The sequence below is a fragment of the Malaclemys terrapin genome, chromosome 11, assembly GCF_027887155.1.
Source record: "Malaclemys terrapin pileata isolate rMalTer1 chromosome 11, rMalTer1.hap1, whole genome shotgun sequence".
In the NCBI taxonomy this organism is placed as follows: Eukaryota; Metazoa; Chordata; order Testudines; family Emydidae; genus Malaclemys; species Malaclemys terrapin.
Genome location: NC_071515.1, coordinates 48,715,940 through 48,742,017, shown reverse-complemented (window position 1 = coordinate 48,742,017; position 26,078 = coordinate 48,715,940). Strand labels below are relative to the sequence as shown.

The window sequence follows — 26,078 nt, the reverse complement described above, 5'->3', positions numbered from 1 at the left end:
TCAGCATGAAAGCATGTCCTCTGGAATGGTGACTGAAGCATGAAGGGACATATGAATCTTTAGCACATCTGGCATGTAAATATCTTGCGACACTGGCTACAATAGCGCCATGTGAACACCTGTTCTCACTTTCAGGTGACACTGTGAACAAGAAGTGGGCAGCATTATCTCCTGCAAATGTAAACAAATTTGTTTGTCTGACCAATTGGCTGAACAAGAAATAGGACTGAGTGGACTTGTAAGCTGTAAAGTTTTACATTGTTCTATTTTTGAATGCATTTTTTTTTTTTTACATTTGTATTTCTTTTATTTTTTACAGTGCAAATATTTGTAATACAAATAAATATAAAGTGAGCACTGTACACTTTGTATTGTGTTGTAATTGAAATCAATATATTTGAAAATGTAGAAAAACATCCAAAAATATTTAAATAAATGGTATTCTATTATTGTTTAACAGTGCGATTAATTGCGCGATTAATTTTTTTAAATTACTTGACAGCGTTAGTCACAACTTTTTCAGTCTCAGTTTCCACAGCTGTGCTCTCAGTTTCTGGGGTTGGCCATGATGATATTCTGTCTCTGTTAGATGATCTCTATGGATAACATTGGTCTTTGTCCTGGGATACAACTAAATTCTATATTCCACATCATTTATTTGCGTAAGAATTGTATGGGACCCATCCCAAGGTTTATTCAGCTTAGGACAAGAGAAGGAGACCTCTCCCATGTGATCTTACATCATAAAGGGTAAAATTTTCAAAAGCACTTAATGTAGGGTTACCATATTTCAGCAAGAAAAAAAGAGGACGGGAGGAGCCCCGCCCTAGCCCCTCCCACTTCCCGCCCCCCCAGAACCCCCAACCCTCCCCCCGTTCCTTGTCCCCTGACTGCCCCCTCCTGGGACCCCTGCCCCTAACTGCCCCCCAGGACTCCACTCCCTATCTAAGCCTCCCTGCCTCTTGTCCCCTGACTGCCCCAACCCTTATCCACACCCCCACCCCCAGACAGACCCCTGGGACTCCCACGCCCCATCCAACCACTCCCCACCCCCTGACAGCCCCCCCCCAGAACTCCCAACCCATCTAAACCCCTCTGCTCCCTGTCCCCTGACTGCTCCGATCCATCTCCCCACCCCTGCCACCTGACAGCCCCCCCCAGAACTCCCAAACACTCCCCCCCTGCTCCTTGTCCCCTGACTGCCCCCTCCTGGGACCCCTGCTCCTAACTGCCCTCCAGAACCCCACCCCCTACCTAAGACTCCCTGTTCCTTGTCCCCTAACTGCCCCCTCCTAAGACCCCCCCCAACTGCCCCCCAGGACCCTACCCCCTACCTGTACCCTGACTGCCCAAAACTTTCTCCACTCCCCCCAAAAAGCCCCCCCCGTTTCTTGACTGCCACCTCCAGAACCTTCCTGCCCCCGGTCCCCCTTACCCTGCTGCTCAGAACAGAGTGTTGGGCTCTGTGCAGCCGAGCTGGACACGTGGCTGAGCTCCCCAGCACAACAAAACCCGGTCCCTGGCCCTGCACAGTGCTGCCGGACTGGGCTGCAAGGGAGCTGCCGGCTCAGAATGCAGGGCGGATCCGGCTCCTCTACAGCTGCTCCTGAGTCCAGCCCGGGACTTCCCTGCAGCCCTCCCAGCCGCTCGCTCTGCTCTGCGGGGGGGAAATCCCGGACATTGTGAGTGCTTTACAAATTCCCCCCGGATGCTATTTTTAGCACAAAAAGGAGGACATGTCCGGGTAAATCCGGACGAATGGTAACCCTAACTTAATGTGACTTAGGTGCCTAAATCTCATTTTCAAAAGACAGACAGACACTTACGGACTGATTTTCATGGCTGGGAGTTAGGCGCTTTAGAAAATCTTATTAGGCACCTATATACCTGGGAAACCCTTAGCTGAAGTGATCTGCCCTGAAGCGCATGTGATAAGTTAGGTGGACTTAGTCATTAGCTTTCCTTTTGTCCAGCAGCTCTTCAACACAAAAGAACCACAGACAGTGCCACCTCTTCTGCTGGCCTCTCCCTTGGACAAAAAAGAGAGCTTAATCCCTTTAATAACCATGCAGGTAGAGTCACTGTATGGAGTTCTTAAAACTAACCCCCTTCCCCCCACCACCGCCGCCCATAGTTAACTCTTTGTATAGAGATTCATATTGAGTATGTATACAGCGATTCATATGATGTATTTCATTAAGATTTTCTATTAGTAATAGTAGTACTATTGTAAAGCCTAGGAGCCCCAGTCATGAACTAGAACCCATTGTGCTAGGTACTGTACAAACAGAACAAAAAGACAGTCCCTGCTCTGAAGAGCTTACAATCTAAATATAAGACAAGAGACAACAGATGGATATAGTCTGTCAGGGAAGTACAAGGAAACAATGAGAATACTGGCCAGCATGACAGGCAATGGTTTCAGCACACCAGCGGCCTAAGCATTGTTTGGACAGAGGATATTGAGTACATTTTGCTGATATTTATGGAGAGCTTCTCCCAAGCGCGAGGGGCAGCATGGAAGAAAGCACAAAGGAACCTATTTGAACATTTTACAAATGGGCGATGGCATCCTGGGCTAGTTTGAGATGGGAATCAACCTATACTACTGAATGCTAAATAACAGGAACCAAGCATTACTTATAAAAGAGATAATACAGGAAAGTAGAAACAATTGTATTTATTTTCATGTTTGGCTGAGAGTCAGTTTATTCTCCTTCTGATTTACAAGGAAAGAAAACTAATATAGTGATCCGGGTCTTTGCAAACTAGCACAGAACTGCAGTATTGTTATTATACTACATAAAGTACTACATTAAAATTGCATACGCTTAGTCCCACTACCAGAACAAAACAGGCTTCATGTAGAAATCTTAGTGAATGAACCAAGAGTATCAAATATATATTTGATTTAAACCAAAAAAAAGTAGTACCCACAAGGAAAATAATTCTGACAGTATAATGCAGCCTCCTTCCACAGACAAAACACCATTTTATATGAAAAAATAAAGCACAATTCAGACAATTAACTCTTTTTTCATAAATGTATGATCAAAATGTATATTCGTTTAGTCATAGTTGTCCTTTTCTAGTGAAAACTTTGACACATAATTAGCGCCTGCAATTGGGATTTCTAAATTACATGAATACATTACTGCAAATTCTCTGCCTGGTTCATATACTGCTTGCTCTACTAAGACGGAAAGTAGAACAGCTCACTGCAAAATCTAACCCTCCCCACAAAAATATCTCCCCCCCCACCCCCATAAATAACTGCTATCCACCACTATGAAAAAGGGAGGGCCTTAGACTTTTGGGAACGGTTGATTAAATTTTTTTTCAGGGATTCCTAGATTTAATTGACTCCTTTTATATAAAGATGGTATGTGGGAATTTTAAGTCATCACCAGCCTCCTGCTGCAGAAGTGGAGCCCATCTGTTTGAGTCTGGGTCCACGCATAACTGCCAAACAGTGGGATGTTTTTCAAGGGACAGTTCTCTAACAATGCTGGAGACTTAAGGGGATGACGAGCCTCCAGACGCAGGACTACAGTGTGTGTATTCTGGGAATTTTTAGAGCAATACAATTGTAATGCACTAACATTAACTGATTAACGTAAGAACATAAGAATGGCCATACTGGGTCAGACCAAAGGTCCATTTAGCCCAGTAGCCTGTCTTCTGACAGTGGCCAATGCCAGGTACCCCAGAGGGAATGAACAGAACAGGTAATCATCAAGTGATCCATCCCTTTCACATCATATATTACCCTGTGAGCAATCCCCATTGAGAACTATTGTTCCCAATTTAGAAAGGATATACTGGGGCTGTGAATCAATCGGTAGCTCTGGTGTTTGTTGAGATAGCAGCCATTCAATTCCAACCTAACTGTAAAGAAAAAATGCAAGATGGTAATCAGAATTACTTGATTTTACAGTCCTATAACCCATCTGGTTATAACCTTATGGCCTGTCAGTGCTGGAAATGAATCCTAGATGCCAGGAGACTCCCAATTTAGCAATAGCATAAAGCTTTCCTTTTTTTTGCCTGTTGGTTTGAAGCTGGTATTGAATCGGTCACTGGGTTTCCAGCAATGGGAGAGTACTGAATATAGCAAATGATCGTTCTTAGCCTGATGTAATTTTCAATCTTTGTTACTGGAGTAAAGGTTTGCTATGCAAACTGTTCAGTCTAACTACTGTACTTTATCTGTAGACTGTCATGCCAAACTATCATGATCTGCCAACATGCTTTTAACACACCAGTGCTTCCTGCTTTACTGTACAATTAATCAACTGTCTCAGACAATGTATGCTAGAGGATTCAAACTCAGTCACACTGTTGTGGGAGTCATTTTAATCAGAACTGACAGCAGATGCCAGAGAGTAAGAAAAATTAGAAGCAAAACTGCCCCACATTTCTTTAATAAGGTTTATATGACATGTAATACAAGGATGGAAATATGATAATAAATTCCTGCTTATTCTTAGAGGGTCTTTTGCATGTTAATATTGCAATAAGCCTGAAGGTGAACTGGGAATTGACTGAGAAAAATAACAACAAAGCAAAGCAAAACATCGTAATTTTTTTTTTTTTTTTTACTTCCATACCTGTAAATCAGATTTTTTTATAACCATCTTTGCCCAATCTAGAACACACTGACAGGTTTTCTTAAATTCCTGTCAAGCAGGATGATGTCATCCCAGTTGCCTCCTCAAAAGCCCTCTCCTAGTTAAGCTCCAATCAAAACTTATTGAGCTACCCACATTCAAGGAGGCACTAAAATCTAGTCTACGGAGCCTGATAAACGTATGACGGAGACAGAAGGATGATTATTATGGAGATGATTTTGCCACAGTAAAATTAAGCACAATTCACAGAACAGGCAGGAAAATGTACAAAATGAGGGTATGGTCATGGCCAGGCTGATACCGAAGCCTGAGTCCCGCCCATCCCGGGGCTCAAGCTGAAGAAGTCAGAGAGAGCTGTTAAAGTCTCTGTAACCAAATTTTATCCTAAATTATCCTTAGGTCATTAAATCACTATGCCTCCAGCTGAGTAAGTTCCAAAAGACTTAGTTGCTATAGACACTTCATTTACAATGTAAACTTCCTTCATTTTATTTATGAATCAAAAACTACATTAAAAGAACATTAAGGTTGCAAAGTCGAGCATTCAAAAATTAGAAAATGCCAGAATTAAGTTTTTCTGTGCAACCTTCATTTGGTCTCCTTATGTATTTGCATTACATTAGTCTATGATTATATTGTCACAAACTATTTCATTCCATAGGACATATTTTTGATGTAATTTTTCTAGTTTTAAAAAAAAGTAAACTGAAAAAAAAAATTTCATCATGTGACAACATACTCCCATGAACCGTAGTGGAATAACTGATAGCAGTAGTAGGCTGTCTTTGTCTACATGGACCAGCAGTAGAGAGGAATGAGATACATACTTTGCAATGGGTTTCACAGATACTTGCTAACAGCACATGAATGTTGAGACTGAGGAATCTTGCTTTCCATTCCAGGTTCTGAAAGGCATGTGCTCTAGAGGCTATAGACCTTTCAGCCCCCATTTACCTCAAACCTGACCCCCTTCTGCCCCATCCTGTGTGCCAGTCCTGTCTCCTCCCCACTCCTGCCCCACAGCTCTTTGGTCTAGTCCCTGTCTCATTGCTTAACTAATCCCAGTCTACCAACTAACTACCCACCCACACACACTCACCCCAGCTCCTCATACCAGTCTTCCTCTATGGGCTCCCTGACTTCACTTTCCCTCCACCCCTGTTTCTCGTTCTAAACTCTCTCCCCAGGGTCCTCATCTCAATTCTCCACTCTGGCACCATGTCACAGTCTCCTTGCCTAGCCAGTCACAGTCTCCCTCTCATCCTGTCTCCCAATGCCCCCCAAAACTCCTTGCCTAGCCAGTCCAAGTTTCATTGCTGGTTCCTTATCTCAATATACTCTCTTCATCCCCATCCCTTCCAGGGTCAGCTCTTACCCAACCCAAATGCAGAGGGGACATTCCTCCTCTACACTGTCTGGGAACCAGCAATGGAGCATTGGCTTGATAAACCCAGGATTGTGAGTTCAATCCCTGAGGGGGCCATTTAGGGATTTGGGGCAAAAATCTGTCTGGGGATTAGTCCTGCTTTGAGCAGGGGGTTGGACTAGATGACCTCCTGAGGTCCCTTCCAACCCTGATATTCTATGATTCTATGATTGAGAGCTCAGGAGAGACAACTCAGATTCACAGTGCCACAGCAGCCCACAGTAACTGGAAGCAGCAACTGCAAGAAAAGTCCAGCTCAGACCACTGAAATCATGGGCTCCAGCATGCTCAGTGCTGATGAAATTTTTATAGAATTTACCTGCCATGCACTAACAAGTCTCTGCTGAGCATATGCAAATTGATTTTTTGAGATAACTTGGCCAAATTTGTGCAATTTTTCATGGGATCACCCATAGGCATATTCCTGAAACAAAACAACCCTTCTGCCCAATTTCAAGTCATTGCTTCAAAGCATGAAGGTGCTAGAACTGTGGTTCTCAAACTTTTGTACTGGTGACCCCTTTCACACAGCAAGTCTCTGAGTGCGACCCCCCTTATAAATTAAAAACACTTTTTTATATATTTAACACCATTATACATGCTGGAGGCAAAGCAGGGTTTGGTGTGGAGGCTGTAATAACCTTGCGACCCCCTGAAGGGTCTCAACCCCCAGTTTGAGAATCCCTGTGCTAGAGTTTCTAAATGGAATGGTTATGAGAAATATTTTAACATGGGCAAAGTATTTTTCCTTAATTGCATTTCTTGGAAATGGCTGAACCATTTTTGCTGAAACTTGGCATGGAAAATTTCAGCCTGAATGGTTAAAGTTTGGCAGAGTAATATGAAACTGAAAACAGGTTCTTATAATTGGAAGTGTCAGACAACTTTAACTCTATGGTGGCACTACCAGCTCTGTCCTATTTACTGACCTAAATTCCTGGGTGCCAGTAATATAAAATGCTGACCAAGTCCGGCATGTGCCAAAGATTGACTGTGTCCAAGGATGGATTCAGGTAAAAGGAGAAAAGGTAAATGTTCTGGTCCTCATGGAACATGGAAAGAATCACTCGTCACATCCTCTATCACTTTTCCTGGCACCTTAGTGATGAAGGATCGAGGAAGACATGTATACTCCAAGTGTTCTATGCACAGAATGGAAAAAATCCCTGTTTTCCAAGACCTTACTTCCTTAACTGACTGCAACATTTCTTGAGCTTGCTTCCCCATTGCAAACAGATCCATGTTGAAAGAACTCCAAGTCTTGAAAACAATGAAGAATCCTGGGGTTCAACAACCACTATTGTAGGAGAAAATTCCAGTGACTGGGCCAGTCCACTTTGCTGCTGTTCTCCGGCTAGATGGGTAACACTGGTGGATGAAAAGACTTTTTTTTTTTTTTTTTAAACCAAGTAATTTTCATGCCACAGATGCACTTTTGATTCTCCTTATTTTTCCTGCTCAAGGTACAGAAACTTCTTTATTAGTTGATATAATGTACCATTCAGGCATAGAAGACATCATCAAGGATTCTTGATCTCAGCTGGATGCAAAACCGGTTATCTCAAAACAATCCACAAATTGTACCAACTGGCCAAGGAATGCTACAGTCTAGGAGGCTGAACCTATGAGATTTCCTCTGTTTTGAGCTCCAATACCTGTAACACCTCTCTGAAGAGGTATTCCAAGTCCTATGCAGGGAAAAGTCTTGGTTGTGCTGGGGGTGTGTCATCTGAAGCCCTTTTATACCACTTTTCATCAAGATTCACCATGTTACTTTTTTCGGCAAAGCAGAACTTGTCTAAACTCTTGGAAAACTGGAGAGAGATAAGGAACTCTGATTGACCTGTCTACTGGGTGAAACATCTCTTCTATTCTGGGCTGGTGATCTGAGAAGAATATACTGCTTATTCCTGCTATCTTTTTTCTAAGCTTGTCCTCATCATATAGCTGCAATGAACAGGCAACTATGTTTGCAAAAAATGCAAATTTTCTGCACCTTGTTTGAATATGAGCCTATATTTTACTAGAAAACATGTCTGTGATGGTCAGTATCTTGCTGTCCAAAAACTTGTGAAATGTATCACTGTGTTCTTTATATTATGTTAGATGACAATTAGTCTGGGAACAGAGGCTAGTTCTATTTGCATGGTAATAAAGCACTCTTTCAAAGAGGTGTCAAAAACAATCAGAGGGGCTAATGAAATGTTATGTGAACCTCTGCTGGTTGCATTCTCTTCGATTAAATGCCTTTGCAGGGAAGCGAAGAAACCCTTTTTATCAAATGCAAATCAGTACTCAAGTAAAGACTAAAGATGTAAGAAACTAACAGAAAACAATATAAGGAAAAACACCTATATTATATATCAATTATTAACCATGGCTGAACTGCAGGAATAAACACACTGAATTACTGTGTAAGGGCTAAAAGGACAATGTGGCCCCTTCACAACTGGTTATCTGAATCTGGTAAATGCTGCATTTACAGATCAAAGGGAAGTGGATACCAAGGGGTGAAAAAGGAGACACTCAGCCAACTTGAGACAGGATACACACAGATTACTAGAGACATGCTTAAACTGTAAGTTGGACAGGCTGGGAGAAGTCCTAAAAGCTTTTAGGCTGAGAGAAACTTTCTTTCTTTATGATCTATGCAACACTTGTGTACTTTGCAATCCAAGTTGTGAGCCCATCGCATATAAGAAAAAAAGAGGTACTTTTATTGTAATTCTGGTTAGATAAAATAAAAAAAATGAGTAATTGTGAATGAATTTTATTTTCTATCCTATGCCAAATAAATTTGTGGCCCAATGTTCAGAAGTGATGTCAATGGGACTTGTGAGCATACAGCATTTTGGAACATCAAGCCACTGACTCTTATTTAAAGGGATACTATCAACCTGAATGATTTTAAAATTGGCTAATTTTTTCATATCCATTTCCTGATAGAGCACTGTTTAAACAGATATCCTGATATTTCCTTTCTTTAAAAACTATGTTTTTCTACTCCCTTGTTGATGTTCAAAGGGTCTTTCCAGCAAAGAAAAGATGACTACAGAAATTGCTGTCAAATGCACAAAATAAACATCCTGAATTTTTAATTTTTTTTTTGGCTGACTTCTTTCAGCTTTAATAATCTTAGGTGTTACTAACTGTGGCAGGCAGACCACTCTCTCACAGAAATGTGATTTTCAAGTTGATGGTGCCCCTTTGAAATAACTGGAACTGGATGTACACTGTTGGCTTGTGGACAACTGCTGTTGGGCACCTTGGAGAGAAGAGAGTCGATTCCAAAGGAAGGCAGAACCAAGAGTGAGGTAGCAGATAGGGACTACAATTTCCCCCCCAAAAAAGTACTGCAAAGAAGCTCTCTGTAGCCATTTTGGGCATGAAAAGACCCAAAAAAATCAGGTCTTGTTTACACAGGGACTCTCGGGAAAGGAAAGGAAAGGTGAATAAACTAAAGGTGTTAAAAGCATAAATTAAAGTGCCTCAAAACCCCCATGTGGATGATCTCCTTCAGAAGTAAGGTGGCCTTAGTATACTGCAGTTTAGAGAATTAAGCTATTGTAGATCTTAAACTACTGTATTTCAGAGGATTACAGATTACTGCACATTTCAGTGTGCTGCAGCAATGTTCACAGAGGAGATTTTCTGCACAGCAAGCTGGTGCTGGCTTGTTATGCAGTAACTTGCTGTGTAGACATGCCCTTAGTTACACTATGAGAAAAATTCATAAGAATATTTTTCTTCCTTAATCATCATTCCAATAAGTGAATAGTACTGTATATGTAAGTTTGCCAGGAAATAGCAAATTCTCCTTTCTGATCTGACAACCCAGCCTCATAGTGTCAATTATGTTGTCAAATAAAATGTATCACTAAATCTACCATCATGGTTGGACTACACAGCTACGATCAATAATGTTTCAAGGTCTTATCATATGGCTCTTTAGTCAGACTCTGAGCAACAATGACAATTCCTCTCTCTTAACGCTAATTCTGCTGCACTGACATGGCACTCATTCCTCAGTCTGACTTCATGATGATGGAATGTGTCCCTGCTCCAGATCTTGTTGTGGGGAGAAAGGATACACTTCACTCTACATGGAAATTCCTGCAACACCCAGTCAGCTTGGAGGATATATGGCTCCTAAATATTTAACCTCTATTACAAGAATATAAGAATGGCCATACTGGGTCAGACCAGTGGTTCATCTAGCCCAGTATCCTGTATTCTGATAATGGCCAGTGCCCGATGTTTCAGAGGGAATGAACAGAACAGAGCAATTTCAAGTAATTCATTCCCTATTGTCCAGTCCCACCTTCTGGCAGTTGGCAGTTTAGGGACACCCAAAGCATGGGTGTCCTAAACAGTATTTGCTTTCCCAAGGACGTGGATGAAGTGACTCCTACTGTCCCCGTCCAATTCTTGGTAGTAATTTAATAAAATGTTTTTACTACACTTTTAAAGTAGTTGGGGATGGAGCTCCCAACCTGCTACCCCTCTCTGGCCTTCTCTCTTTGACAGCACAAGCACTGTTAACACTGATAACAGACAGGCATTGGAGGTCCATGATGCTATAAAAAACAGCTACTTACCTGTATTGTAACTTATCTTAGAGATTTGTTCCACATGTGTATTTCACTCCGGTGTGCACATGCCCAGCACACCAAAGCTGGAGAGTTTTCCGCAGAAGTACCCATCGGGGCAGTACATTCTCCTGTCCCCTCCCAAGGCTAAATATTGGCGGCGCCATCCTGACTTCCCTCAGTTCCTTTGCACTACAATATGGAAAAACAGGTGGAGGATGGGTCATGGAATACTCACGTGCAACAACGTCTCAAAGAACAACAGTTATGATACAGGTAAGTAACTTTCTTCTTCTTTGAGTGGTTACACACATGTATTCCACTCAGGTGACTTACAAGCACTACCGTTGGGAGGTGGGGCTTGGAGTCTATTTAAATAGTGACTGCAACACAGCCTTCCCAAAATTTGCACCATATTTTGGTGCAGTTGTGATGGTGTCATAATGAGTGAAGGTATGCACCAAGGATGAGGGGTCAGTCCTACAAATGTCCAGTATGAGAACATCCTTCAGAACAGCCATCAAAGTAGCCTGAGCTCTAGTTGAACAAGCCAATCGTCTGTGTGAAAGAAAAGCGTTCGCTATCTCATCAGCTGTGGTAATACAGGGCTTAATTTATCTAGAAATTGTCTGTGTTTACTGCTTGACCACTCATTCTGATAACGTAAGAAACAAAATAGCTAAGGAGACAGCCTGAAAGGCTTAGTCTTGGTTCAGATAAAAGGATAATGCTCTCATTGCATCCAAAGTATGTAGATGTTTTGTCCTCCTGTGAGGACGGTTTTGGGAAAAACTAAAAAAAAAAAAAACCAGTAAGTATATTGTCGGGTTCAAATGAAAAGCATATATCACTTAATTATGAAGCCACAACTGAAGTTCTAAGCTACTTTTGTTTGAAAAACATTGTATTTGAAAAACCCTGCCATGAGAGCCTGCAGCTCACCCACTCTTCTGGCTGATGTGATAGCAATAAGAAAGGATATCTTCAGACACAGATGAGGCAAAGAACAGGAGACCACTGGCCCAAATAGAGGGGACATTAAAGCAGTTAATACAGTGCTAAGATCCCAAAGTGGCAATGCGTTCTTTCCCGAGGGGAAAGTCAAACAATCCCCTTTAAAAATCTAGAGACCATCTGGTTTGAAAAAACTGATCTCTGAATGGGACGGTGAACTGCTGAGATCGCTGCTAAGTGAACTGTCAGGTAGCTTAGAGGCATGAGGATTTGAGATACAACCGGTACTATAAAATTCCCTGAATCTTAGCTTCTGATGGAGATATGCCCCATGGAGTGGACCAGATTGGAAATCGTTTCCACTTTGCTAAATACGTGGATCGTTTTCTACTGGTAAGCAATACCTCCTAACTGCCACTGAGCAGTGCTTCCCTGCCTAACCACTCAATAGTGATGCCATAAAGGTGCAGGCTGTTGGGGTCCAGATGCAACATCCATCCATGCTGCTGGGACAGTAGATCTGGAAGCAAAGGCAGAGGCCACAGAAGTTGGATGTTCACAGCCTCTCGATTCAAGAACCAGTACTGTCTCAACCAAGTTGGAGCTATAAGAATTATCTTGATGTAGTCTTGCAAATCAACTTAAGGATTGCCTGTGGGACTGAATAGGGAGATCAGGTCCCACCTCAGGAGAAAAACGTTGGCTAATGAACCTGGACCGCGACTTGCTTGGGAGCAGAACTGATGGCATTTCTTCTTGTCTTTTTTTGCAAATAGGTCAATTGATGGAATACCACAGACCTGAAAGAAATTTTGAGCACACTGTTCTTCAGGGACCACTTCTGATTTGGAAAAAATCTCCAAATGAGATGATTGGCCAGCTGGTTCTAACAACATAGTCAGTGCGCAGCAATGGGAGAAATGCCCTTCTTGATGCAAAAGTTCCACAGTTTCATCTCTTCTTGACAAAGCTGATTGACCGTGCCCTTCCCTTGTCTGTTTTATCACTGTTGTATTGTTGGTCTGGATGACCGTGGTATGGCAAGTCCATGAGGGAGAAAAGCACATTAAGCTTTGTGAATTGCCTGGAATTCAAGGACATGAAGGATCACTTTGTGTTCCAGCCATAATGCTTGGGTTCACAAACTCTCCCGGGATGCATTGGTAAAAATCCGTCCCTTTGTGTTCAGAGTTTAATAAAAAGAGCATTAAAGTACTCACTGGAATAAAAAATGAGGCAAACTGGTGCAAGCCCAGGGAAACACAGGCCAGTGGTTTGAACACTGAATATCTCCTTGGAATGGCAGTGGAATTGAATCTACTGCATGGAGGCTACTTCAGCCCTAACACACAATCCTAACGCATCCTACTGTAAAGAGACGACAGAAAGATCCATGAAGCAGCAGATCTTCTGGCCATATCTTCCATGCACTGTCACATACAGAGCTTCTCATAGAGCCGGGCTCTATGTCCACTATCCAGATGTCTCTTTGTATCACTGGTTCTGCTGTTAAGACTACCATCAGTCCCACAGCTTTCAATTTTCACATAACCCTATAGTCAGCATTATCTGATTAGTTTCAGCTGATGAGTGCCACAGCACAGTTTTAGGCCATCTCCAACGTTTAATAAAATTTATACAGAAATTGATTTTATCTTTTGCTTTTCAGAAATGGTCTTCCTTGGGAGAACGGTCTTTTAGGGATACCTACTCTCAGAACTTCAAGAGCTAACTACTGACTTCTAGAACCCAATGAGGCAGTTCATGCAATAATGCCTCCTGTGATTTGACATATACTAGTACTTCATTGTAAAATATTTGTTGTGGCCTTGTCTATTAGTGACACAGTGTACCTCAAAATAATACCCTGTACCCCCATACTCACCACTTGTATATGGTTATGATCTATTTGTACAAAGCATGCTTTGTGGGGTATCATTGGAAAAGTTATGGTCTTTTGAACATCACTGTCCTGTTAAAATATCATCACTGTATATGAAGTCCTGAAATTTTGTTGTATGTTTGCTACTGAAAGGTGAGTCTGGGCAATGTCCACAGAATGGCTCTTCAATGGCAACAAAGGGATGACCAACACCCAGCCAGGTGTAAAGCAACCATCACTGGCCAGTCACTAGCAGGGGAGTTGTTAAAAGGAGATTTATAATTCACATGGAAGACAGTTGCTTGAGTACGTAAACCACGGAGCTGCCTGACCTCATGATGCAGCAATGACTTTTCCAGTAAAAAGGCTCAAGATATTAAAAAGGGGGAACACAGGTCCCTGACCACCTCTCCTTCCCCACCTATTCTGAAGGCAACAAGATTATCAGGAAGAAAAAGAAACATTTGGACTAGGGGGAGTGGTCCTAACTGGCAAAGCTTTCCAGTTAGCAAAGACGGCTGTAGGCAATTGGGTAAGAGAAACCTGTGACTTCAAACTTGACTTAGCTTGATAAAGTTGAGGAGTTAGACTGCGATTTTACCTTTTATTTCCTTCTGTAACCAATTCTATACCACTTATCACTTAAAATCTATTTTTCTGTGTTAATATACTTATTTTAATGTTTTCCCTAAGCCAGTGTGTTTTTGACTTAAGTTTGGGGAATCTATTCCGGTTACAAAGGCTGGTGCATATTCATACCCTTTGATGGAATGACAAACTAATTAATGAGCTTACTCTGATGAACGAGGTCTTGAGCAGTGTAAGACGCACATTCCTGGGGTGCCGTACAAGGCTGGGGCTGAGGGATATGCAGGTATTGCCTATATGTAATTCAAGAGTGGCTGAGCATAGCACTCTGGTAGTTGTCTGGGTAGGACTTGCATGCTAGAGGCGGGGGTGAGTGGGCTAAGTGGCAGCTCACACTGCAAAGCGGGGCATAGAACACACCAGACTGGAGAGTTAAGCGGGCACAATGATTCAATAGTCCAGATTGTACCCTGGGGCATCTCACAATTAGTATATGTAAGAAAGAACTTGCAGGGCTAGAATCAGAGACCACGGGGGTTCTGGGCTGCTGACGCCTCCGCATTGCCATTAGAAGTAGGTGTGCTTAGGAGGACCCTGCAAAGCTAGGCTCAGCAGGAAGTACCATCCACAGGGCCTAAACAGAGGCCACTCCCAGCTCACTGACTGGCCAATACTAGTATATAAATTAGGAAGCCATGATGGGGAGCTGTCTGAGCAATAACAAGACTGCCTGCCTGCTTATTTCTGCTCCAGACCCTGGACTCCGGCTTCTGACCCTGATCTGTCCTTGACTTCGCTATTGGATTGTTGTCTGTAACCTGGCACCCAAACCTGACTTCCTGGTATCCTGACCTGGCTCCACTCTGACCTGCTAGTCCCTAACCCTGACTTCCCGGCTTTCTGATCTAGCTAGCCCTGCTATTGTCCCCAATCACAACTCAGCAGCTGACCGGGCATGCCAGACATCCACAGCCCAGCCCTGATGGTATGGTACTTCCTCTGGGCAGACTTCTGCAATATAGTTCCCAACTTTATTGGCATAAAACTGTAGGACTGTATACCATGTGTCCTTTTGATTAATAGTTGTAAAAAGTACTTGTACCAAGCAAGCTTCTTCTAATCCCTACTAACAAACTTTAAAAATGAATGTAACATCTGTGGCTAAGAGAAAAAAAATCTAGCAAAAAGCTCATTTTTATTTATGATATTTTTTTCAATTACAGTATTTTCCACCCAAAAAAATTCACAACTAAATCCAGAGTTGCTGGCCTCTACATGTTTCAAACACACACAGATTCCCCAGACTGACAGGAAAAAAACACAACAAAAAACAGTTCACGGCTTACATTAGCCAGAATCATTGACTATAGTGTGTACATGGGTCAAGGTCGAATCCCCACTCTGTCTCTGAGTATGGAAGGTGGGAGCCCTCAAGGATTTTAAAAATTAATACTGGCCACTCCAGGCTTGTATTAAACTCCCAAGGTTACAGCTTTTCTCTGACCTTGGCTTGGTAAATGCTGCCACCACCCAAATGCAAAATACCCCCTTGAGCCCAGGAAGGAGCACTTGGGAATTCCTCCCTGTGAGGTACCCTCAAGCCCTTTCATCCTCCCTCCAGGGAAGAGCTGAGAAAGACAACAAAGGAAATTAGTTGTTGCTACCAGCTAATCAAATAACAGGCACAAACCTCTTAGGACACCAAAAATTCAATCCTGTTCTTAAAAAAGGTAAAATTTATTAAAAACAAAAAGAAACAATTACAAAAATTAAGCATCAAGATCTCTCTCTTGAGGTTCAGCTTAAAGGTGACAAGCAAAACAAAAGCATCTGGGGTTAGCACAGAGGAGATCCACAAGCCAAAATAAAGAAATAAACCTAATCGCGTCTATTTAAACATGCCCTTTCCAATGATTTCTTCTAGGTATGGAAGATGAATTTTTATACCTGGTTCAAGCCTTACACAGCATTCCTGCTTTTATAGCATTACTGCTCTGTATCTCCTTCTCCGAAGAACAACAGACAAAGGGAAAGTTTCTTTCCCAATTTAAAAAAGTTCTAGCCTTCCCGTTGGCTCTTTTGGTTAGGTGCCCATTTTTTTTTTTTTTTTTTAAAACCCGGGGGACTTTTTAACCCTTTGCAGGTAAAGCAAGTAGAGAACAGCTACCAAGAAGGATTTTACAGCTAACTGGCTGGCTGGGTGTCCATCAAAGGGAGCTATCCCTCATCCCCTTCATTTATCACAACATGTATGTGTGTAAAGAAACTGAAATTACTTTCTTCCACCTCACAGATATCAGAGCTGAAAATTATAAAATAGGAAACTTAGTCCACTCCTTGCCAATACAAGATTGTTGTACATTTGTTGTCTTTAGGGATAGGAAAACTTCAAAAAAAACACAAGTATTTTGGATGAACAGAGTATCAATAGTATTTGGCCATGTACTGTATTTAACAGGAAAAAAAATAGAGTGGCAGAATAACTGTAAACTTAAAGGAGAGGATATACATACCTACATGGAATTTCTGACCTTCTTCCACTCTAAAAGTTCCTAAATTCCTATCAAAGGTTACAATTTTACTTGCCTTTACATTCTTACCAATTTTTAAGTCGTTAGTCAGACTGTGTTTTGTAAGACTCAGCAGCTCTTTGCCATCAATGTTATTCATCTTGAAAATCCCAACAAGGTCTTTTAAACCTTGTGCACAAAGCCAGACTGAGACCTCTTCCTCTGACCAGTTCTCAATAGACATCTTAGGTTCATCTTCCAATCCACTTCCTTGGGAAACAAGTAGAAAAGGGAAATTTCAGATAAGAAATAAAAAAACCAGAACTGTTCTTGTGCATTGAAAGTTGCTCTTGGTATACCTTTGTAACATAGCTTTTATGAGCTACAATGTTTATTTCCTGACTTATTTTGTCTATATTAATTAGCAAATAATTTTTTGTCCCTATTGCCAACTATGCTTGCAATTAACTTGTATTTTCTGTTTCTCATATTATTTGTGTACGAGTGTCACTGGCAAAGTTTGCGCTGCTCTGGGAATATTATTTGTCAGTTAAGTGCTGCCCAGAGAGTAAGAAAAAGGGACGCAAGAGATCACACTCCTTTTGTTTAGGTGTAAAATTTCCTTAAAGAAGGAATGGTACATTTAAAAGATTTTTTCCCCTCTTCTTTCTTTTCCAACATACAGGACATTTCCCAATAGTAAATAACAATTTTAAGGAAGGTCAAATGTTGGGACTATATTTTTTAAGATTACACATTGAGCACATACTAGGGTAAAGCAGTCTGTATAGCATCTCCCAATAGGTTTACCACTATATTATACCAGAAGTATAAAAAGAGCGGCTTAAACAAATGCATGTACTTACCTGCACAATGTTGCTTTGGATCAAATTGCCAGATATTCACAGTTTTATCCATTGAACCTGTTGCAAGTAATGGAATATCTGGTGCAAAGGCACAAGTTGTAACATATCTAGAAACAAAAGCAATTCAATAACTGAAATTTAAAATCACACATCAAATAATTTCCTTGGTTAATACAGGATTTGCTGATTTCACACCTGGTATGCTGAGTTAAAGTGTGCAGGATGCTCCCAGTTTTCTGCAAACAAAAATTATTGCATTTGTTAGGTCAAATAGAAATAACAATCACTGTTAATCATTTTTATTTATATAGCAATTTTTAATTCAAAGCACTTTACAAAGGTGGGGAAGCATAATGATTTCAATTCTGAAGATGGTGTAATTGAGGCACGAAGAGAGTAAATAATGTGCCAAAAGTCACATAGCAAGTCAGCATCAGACCTGGTAATAAAACTCAAATCTTCTGACTTGCAGCCCCATGTTCAATCTAACAGACCACACAGCTGTCCCTCAATGTACCTGGCAGACAGAAATATAATATATTCAACTGACAGTTCTAAAATTCCATATGGGCTGATTACTCATCCGGATAAAAAAACATTTCTTCCAAAATACTAGAATTAAGAACGTATCAGAGTGAACTAGTAACCGAATCTCAAATCCAGGTGCAACCTTTAAATAAAAAAGCAGGGCCTGTAACATCACAAGGATTACGCAACTGTGGTTTGCATATGTGGCCACTAGATGCTGCCATTCACAAAAACAAATCTTAACAATTCCAATCCTTTAAATGATGTTTAAGAGTCTCTCTTTAGTGTAGCACGATTCCCTTGACAGACATTGTCAGAATTAAAAAACCAAGTTATTCTAATTGACCTGTCAACTTGCCTGTTTTTCCTCTCATACTTCTGAACTGTCCCTCATGAGGGATATGTCCCTTATGTTAGACTGACATTTATCTCCATCTGATCCAGACCTATTGTTCTTTCACTGTTATCTCCCAATTAACATTATAGGACTAAACAGAACAGTGGAACAAATAATTTATTTCTTGAAGTAGTCAGCAATCATGCTATTTTTTTTTAAATAAAGTGGTAACTTAAAGAAAGCAATTAATCTTTTTAAACCTCACTATAAATCAATATTGACACTGATGAAGAAAAAGAAAATACAATCCATCCCAGCCTGGTTACCACAATTTATCCAGTGAGGCCATGGTCAGCTGGGACATCTCTAAACCAAGTATGGCTCAATTTTGTACAGGCTATATGACTGGTCGGACACACCCTCAGACTCTGATTTGCTGGGAGGCTGATGCCTTCCTCATCACCTTAAGCTGCTGTCACAGTAAGCATAGAGTCCAAAAAGTATTTCAGCAGCAGTCAGCGCCCAGGGAAGGCCTGGCATGATCCAGCCCCAGAGGCACAGTGATTTGTCCACCATCACATCGGAAGTCTGTTTAAGAACCAGAAACAGAATTCACATCTCCCAGTTCTGTGACTTTAATGAGTGAATATGCTTCCTCTCCCATGTCTTGTAGTTCCCAGCAAGTTCAGGACCAGATCATGCTCTCAGTTACACCACTATAAATTAACCACTGATTTGTGAATTTACACTGGTGAGGAGACAGGAAAAACATAGGGGCCAAATTATGCCTTTGGTGTCACCTTGCTCATATTCTGATTAGGATTAATTCTTTCAGGTCTGCGTGAGCACTTTAAACCAACTGACATTTGAATAGGTAAGGGACCATTACATTTCTATGTGAGACAAGAATTCCTAAACACATCTGATCTTAGATGTTGACTATACACAAAAGTTGTTCCACTAACTATATAGATAAAGTATGTTCACCCTTCACTCTCAGGAAAGCAGATTAATAATTTTAATATTGTAAAAGACAAAAGTTAAATACTATGTACAGATGAATTAGGAAGGCTTTATCACAGTTTTCAGTGGTATTATTCCTACCGTCAAGCAATAAGTCTAAGCAATAAGATGTAAAAAGGGTATGATATTAAAGAATGCTATTTCTTAACCATTCCCCTGAATTGTCCATGTTTGTACATATAATATATTAAAAGATTCCTAAAACAACTATTACTGATATAGGAAACTCCTATTTTTTTCCTGTGTCAATGACTGCAATCTTGCATGCTTTTGATAATATGACGACACATAAGACTTACAAATTTTATCCACTTAAGTGTGCAGATACATACGTATACAATAGTGGGATTCTGTTGTACAATACCAAGATAAGAAAAGAATAAAGTATAGAAAAGGGTGGCGAGAGAGAGAGAGACAGACACAGACACTCTGTACTTTGATATGGATGATCTCCTTCCTCACTCCTACTCCAAAAAAACACACACTAAAGATTTCAGGTCATATTTGCTAGTCTTCTCAAGATAGAAGAGAACATTTCAGGTGAAGGGATAAAAAAAATCAGTAAACAATCTTGAATTATGCAATACTTACAATGTCATGTATTATGATGGATTTGTCCACAGATCTTTAAAAAAAACACATTAAATTAAATGATGGCATGGAAAGAGATGAGAAAACAAACTATTACAATTAAAAACTATGGGACAATTTTTTGTCCCACAAGGAAAGTCTAAACAAACAAGATTTGCTGGCAGCAACTATGCAGATGTTAGACGTAGCAATCCTCTTCACTGAAATCTAGAGTTAGGGTCTGAACATCTATACAGCAGCTTGAGGTATAGCCTAGAAGAAAGAGTAGTGGCCGAAGCCCACAGCTCCTCTCATTCCAATAGGTTTTTGAGGCAGTGCATGTGTGAAGTACATAAATCCACTGGCCATGCTACCACCACACCAATAGCTCATTCACATTTGTCCCCTCAATGCTCCAGTACAGGGACTAGCTGCAAAGGTGGGCTCAACCATGTGTGGATACTGTGAAAACTGACTGAGTGGGCTCTCCTACCCAGGAGTACTGGAACAATTTTTATAGTGGGGATGCTGAGAGCCACTGAACCAAACTGTGAACCCTGGATATGATGGAAAGCGCCTCAAGTCAGGGGGTGCAGCGGCACTCCCAGCATCCTTAGTTCCAGAACCTGTGCTCTTATCTTCCAAGTATTTCTGCTGCAATTTGGACCCTGAATATCTGCAAAGCAGACTAGAGGAAATGGCTCAGTTCAGAATGTAAAATACTGCATAGTTAAAATATCACTATTTTTAATAAGATAATCCAAATACAAAGTGTTACATGTTTATTTTCAGCAACTACAGTTCTTCCTGAAAGATGTATGGAGTACAACTATACAGACTGGATGCCAACTCAAGAGATCAAAAATCATGAATCGGACCCTCAAAAATCATGCAACTGGCTCAAAACCTGGCCAAAAAAATTATGAGTTTTTAAAAAAAAAAAAATCATATCAACTCTTATGTTTTAGTCTGTCTTCTGACTTTCCCCTCTATTCCACTGTTAATGTGTGAGTGATAATTTCAGGCTGAAAAGTCAGTCTTTAAGGCATACAAAAATGACTGCCTCTCCCTGGCTACTCAGACGGGATGTCTAAACAGTAAAAAACCTGCGCTGGCCTGTGCCAACCGACTTCGGCTCATGGGCTGGGTTGTGGGGCTGTTTCATTGCTGTGTCGATTTCCGGGCTCGGGCTGGAGTCTGAGCTCTGGGACGCTCCTGCCCCACAGAGTCCTAAAGCCCAGGCCTCAGCCCGAAAATCGACACAGCAATGAAACAACCCCGCAGCCCAAGCCTCACAAGCCCAAGCAGCCTGGCACGGGCCAACCACAGGTTTTCTTTTCTGCGTAGACATGTCCAAAGAGACATGTCCTCGCCCATAAGATAGGAGAGCTGCCATCCATTTCCTATTACTATCTTGACCCAGCAGCACCACTTCTCTGCCTCCCATTGCCCTAGGGCTACTCTTCTGTCTGGTTCCCAACACCACTACTCTGCCTCCCCAATCTCCTCTCACATTTGTGATCCAAAAAGAAAATACCAAAAAAGAGAATGAAAAGAACCTTTGGCTCCCCAAAACAAAAACAAAAAACACCACAAAGAAAAATGACAAAAAGTTATTGTCCTCTGGGATTTGTGTTATGACTTTAATTACTGGTTAATCTACAACATTCTATTGTTTTCTAAAAAGGTATTTTCTTAATTTAGATTTTTTTTGGTAATAGAATGGAAATTAAAAGGGTGTATTGTTGGAATTGTTATTTCAAGTTGCTACTTTGACAGCTTACAATTTATTTATTTAATTATCTATTACAATGTGGAATAAAAACATGCATAATGTCACTGAAATATATAAAATCATAAATGATTATAAATATTCTACCTTACTTATCATTTTCTTTAAAAAAAATCAATGTTAGAATACAGAAAATAAGGAAGTTGATCCCACCATGATATTGGTTACTTAATTTAATATTACCAAAACATTAAAATTTCCCTTTCTTGTAAAACTATCCATAACTGTTTTCTCTCCCACCCTCACATTTTTATACAATACTGATACTATCAGAAGAAACAATTGCTACCTTTAGAATACACAGCAAGTAACACAGTAACATGATTTCAGGGCATACCCACTTTTAGTGGTGGCCACTGTACTCCAAATCAGAGTGTTCTCATTATTACAAGTAATAATATGAAACTGGTGTAGAATTAATAAGCTAACACCTTTTACCTGCAATAGTCAGAGTCAAACAGAGATTGTATTTCTACATCTAACTGAAATGGACTGTGGCTAGCACCTTAAGTTAATGCACAGTATTAATATTAATCACTAGGGTCAGTATTTGATTTAAAATATCTACATTTCACAAATATAATCTCATTTTAATAGGGTTTTGCATGCTGGACTCCCATTAAGACTTACACCTACAAATGTCCATGTTTCAGTAATGAGATGAAAGCAGAACCTTAAGTCATAATTATATAGTACTTAAAAACACTCAAGTGATACTCTGGGTAGCCAGAGTCCATTGTCAGGAGGCTTCAACACCAATCTAGGATTTATTGCTAATTTCTGATGAAAGCATTAGTTAGAGATGTAAATGGGGTTTAAAATTCTATTGGTTAAACGGTCAACCATTGTTGACATGGCGTGGCAAATTCCATCTGTCTCCTGTGCTATTATAGAAAGAATATGGAGGGCATTGAATTTTTCCTCCGATATATTAAAAAAACCCTAATATCAATAATAAGATGTTCACATACAATACTCAATACAATACATAAACACCAGAAAAATCCACCCTCTACAAACATATTAAGGTGAACAGTAAAAGAGAAATATATTCATAATTTTTTTTTAAACAGTAGGTAGAGCTTAAGTAGTGTTGTTTCAATATTCACATGGCATCAGAAAATATGCCTGAAATATTTATAAGCACATATTTTTGCAATTTAAAAAAATGTATTTTTGCATGGAACACTAGCATTTATACATACAAACTGTGGATTTGTACATGTATCTACAAGTTTTATTCATATATAATAAATTTGAGTTTTTGTGATGTGCCCACAAATATTATGGGTAAATTTTTGGAAAAGTACAGAAATCTGGCACCAGAAATAAACACTTTGCATGTGTTCCTTCTCTCCCCTGCCCCTCAAAAAAAGAGAGTGAATTCCTTTGGGTAGTTATACATTCCAACAGATTCTAGATCATCATTAAAATACATATCACTTTCAAACTTTGTAAAATTTATATACCTACGCATGCACACAAAGTCAATATTTTAAAACAGTGATTTTTTTTCGAGTTCTAGGCCACTGTTTATATTATCTTCATGTAATAATGTAGATAAGTGTCCAGAAAAGCTTTTCATACACCAAAGCTGAAATTGAGTTCTCCCCCACTCCAACACTCTCATCCTATTCCTTAGTAATTTTTCAATTAACTGAGAATTAACTTCAGTGCTTAAAAACAAAAACAACTCAATTTCCACTTCAGAAGGGGGAGATAAATATTTATCTAAGCACAGCCATCTACTGTAAAATTTAAACAACTAAAATAAAGTGAAACTGCTTACCCTGAGACTAACATCTGCCCATCATAGGAAAAAGCACAAGCCAGGACTGGGGCAGAGTGTCCGTTCAATGTGCATTCATATTTTAATTCACAACCTACAAACACAATTAGCAAAAAGTAGAACATGATTTTTCTAAACTTGTTAACCAATCATTTTCCTTTAAAAATGTTTAGATTTATTACTTTAAAAGGACTGAAAACTTGAGAGCTTGATATAGTGTAATCAAGTGAAGCCAACTGTCAATAGTATAAAAGACAGCAGTGATTAGTAGAGCATAGGGACACCCTCCAACCACACCCTCTGTTCTTTGGCCAGGCCTCTTGCGCCATAGAGTGCAAGAAGGGTTGACACAGAAGCAGTTATTATGGCTCTACTCTGCTTAGAATTTCTGGATAAACTGGCTTTGTGGCTGTTTTGTGCCACCAAAGCAGGCTCATGGATCTGGCCTCATACCATAATGCATGCACAGAAGGGGGTAATTAGGATTGCATGGGCAACCTTAACTTTAGTATTTCCTCACGTCTGCTGCTTCACTTTGAAATCTTAACATTCTTTTAAAATACATACAGCCCACATATGTACAGAACACACAAAGAAAAGAGGGAAGGTTTTCCCCCCCCCCTTTATTGAAAATGGTTTTGGAGCTCTCAGTCCCACTTCTGCTGGACTGGTACCTAAATCACAAAGCCACCCCCCCACAGCAGAAATATTTGTTGCAGTTTTAGCAGATGTCATGGATTTAATGGACAAATGAGTCACTCCTAGTTATGGTCAACTTAGCTCAGGACTGGGGTAATTTTAATACCATCACTGTCTGCACTGTACCTCTTTGGGAAGGATAAAGAGAGGACTCTGGTCTCCAAGCATGTCAACCGAGCACCTTTCAACAGTTCTACACTCAAACAAATTATTGATAGCTTCCAACAAAAAAAAAAAAAATACTCTTGTATAATAAAATGCGTAACATAATAATGTACCAACTATTCTGCAGATTTGTAACATACTGTAACTGATTACTGTATGTCAGTTAAAAACTTTAATAAATAAAGAAGTTAAGCAAAGCTTGATCCTGCAAAGTGCGGAGCCCTCTAACTCCACTCTAGCGAAGCACTTAAGCAGGAGCTTAACTTTAAAAGCATGTGATTAGTCTCACTAACTTTGTATCTATAACCTTGATTGATAGGCGCTTATTAGCACTAAATTGTAACTTATTGCTATACATACCTAATCGATCAGCAAGTGAAATAAGCCAAAGCTTGATCTGGTTATCCTGACCAGAAGATGCCATTCGGAAGTATCTGGATCCTTGTTCTCCACCTGATAAAACGCAAATGTTTTAAAGGGGATCAGAAGCACTGAAAAGAATGTGACAGACCTGTAAGCTAGGTTACAATTCTAACATTTCAATTTGAAAATTAGCTTCCACATTCCTAATACCTTTTTAAAGTATTGATAAAATAATTATACAAATGAATGATATGATTTTGCAATCAAGTTAAATTGTATAGCAGATATCACATTCAAATGTTGTTTCATGAATAGTACAGGTGGAAGAAATCCAAAACTGAGCAGTTGTGACAATAAAAATGAGATAGCAGTCAAAGCTAAAGACTTACCACCAGCTATACAAGATAGTTTAATTTCTCCCTGAGGGCTCCCCTTTCCACCTCCCATGCTGAGTGGAGCTACAGTGCAGGAAAACATCTGGCCCATTATTTAAAGTTTTTTAAAAAGTCTGTTTTGTGGTGTTATGACAACAAAAAAAGAGTGGCTTCGATGTGTATCTGACCTGATTTATTTGTAAAGGATTTATATATATAAAATAAATAAATAAATAAAACCAAAAATCACAAAACAGGAAACTGCAATGGTTTTATGAACATTTTTATTTTCAAGGATTTTTAAAAACATATTAATATATATTATTTCGTTTAGAGTAGACCCAAATTTGTAATTCACACACTAAAAACAATTTCAGTTCCAATTTTACAGCAAAGACTTAAGTGTAGAATGCTGTTGCTAGATCCCTTTTCCAAGACTTAGTAACTTTTACAATATATGCTACATATAAACTAAAAAATTATATTGTTATAAGATAAATACTATGAGATATAATCATAATTAAATCTAAAATACACTCATCAAATAAATGAATAAAGCACCTTTGGCAATGAATTTTCTAGAATGGTCAGGCTAAACTCTCTTATACAGAGAGATTAGGGCACTGGACCAAATGGCCGTTTGAGGTCCCTTTCAGTTCCACACTTCTATGATAATCTAAGTAAATTATCTACCTAAGAAGGATACCATATAACAAGGGGACTAAGAAGAGCATGGTCTTTAAAGATAGAAATTTCGATTTTCAAATTAAATGTACAGTGAATACAAAGAAGTAAAAACCATTAAACAAATCTTGCATTTTTTCTAGTGTGCTTATTTACAAAATTCAGTAATTCACAAAGGGCCTACCAGTCATTAGTACAAATTAGCAAGGTTCTGTTGTATTTGAAAAAGGTGATTTATATGGAAGTCTAGAAACAGTTTCTACTGCCAATTTACTGTGATGATATAATTTTGTGACAAACCTGGCAAT

The 26,078-nt window shown here is 39.9% G+C and overlaps 1 protein-coding gene across 6 annotated transcripts in view; it reads right to left on the bottom strand.

Annotated features, from left to right (window-relative positions):
- WDSUB1 (WD repeat, sterile alpha motif and U-box domain containing 1) overlaps positions 1-26,078 on the bottom strand; it is a 55,688-nt gene that overhangs the window by 10,328 nt on the left and 19,282 nt on the right. For 5 of the 6 annotated variants that reach the window (XM_054044280.1, XM_054044281.1, XM_054044283.1 and 2 more), the window contains 6 exons: positions 24,710-24,802; positions 23,486-23,579; positions 19,926-19,959; positions 17,642-17,682; positions 17,447-17,553; positions 16,671-16,850 (listed from right to left, as the gene is read on the bottom strand). In XM_054044280.1, coding sequence (XP_053900255.1) covers positions 16,671-16,850; positions 17,447-17,553; positions 17,642-17,682; positions 19,926-19,959; positions 23,486-23,579; positions 24,710-24,802 — 549 coding nt within the window. The remainder of the gene's footprint in view (positions 1-16,670; positions 16,851-17,446; positions 17,554-17,641; positions 17,683-19,925; positions 19,960-23,485; positions 23,580-24,709; positions 24,803-26,078) is intronic. The other variant, XM_054044284.1, reaches the window with a different exon arrangement.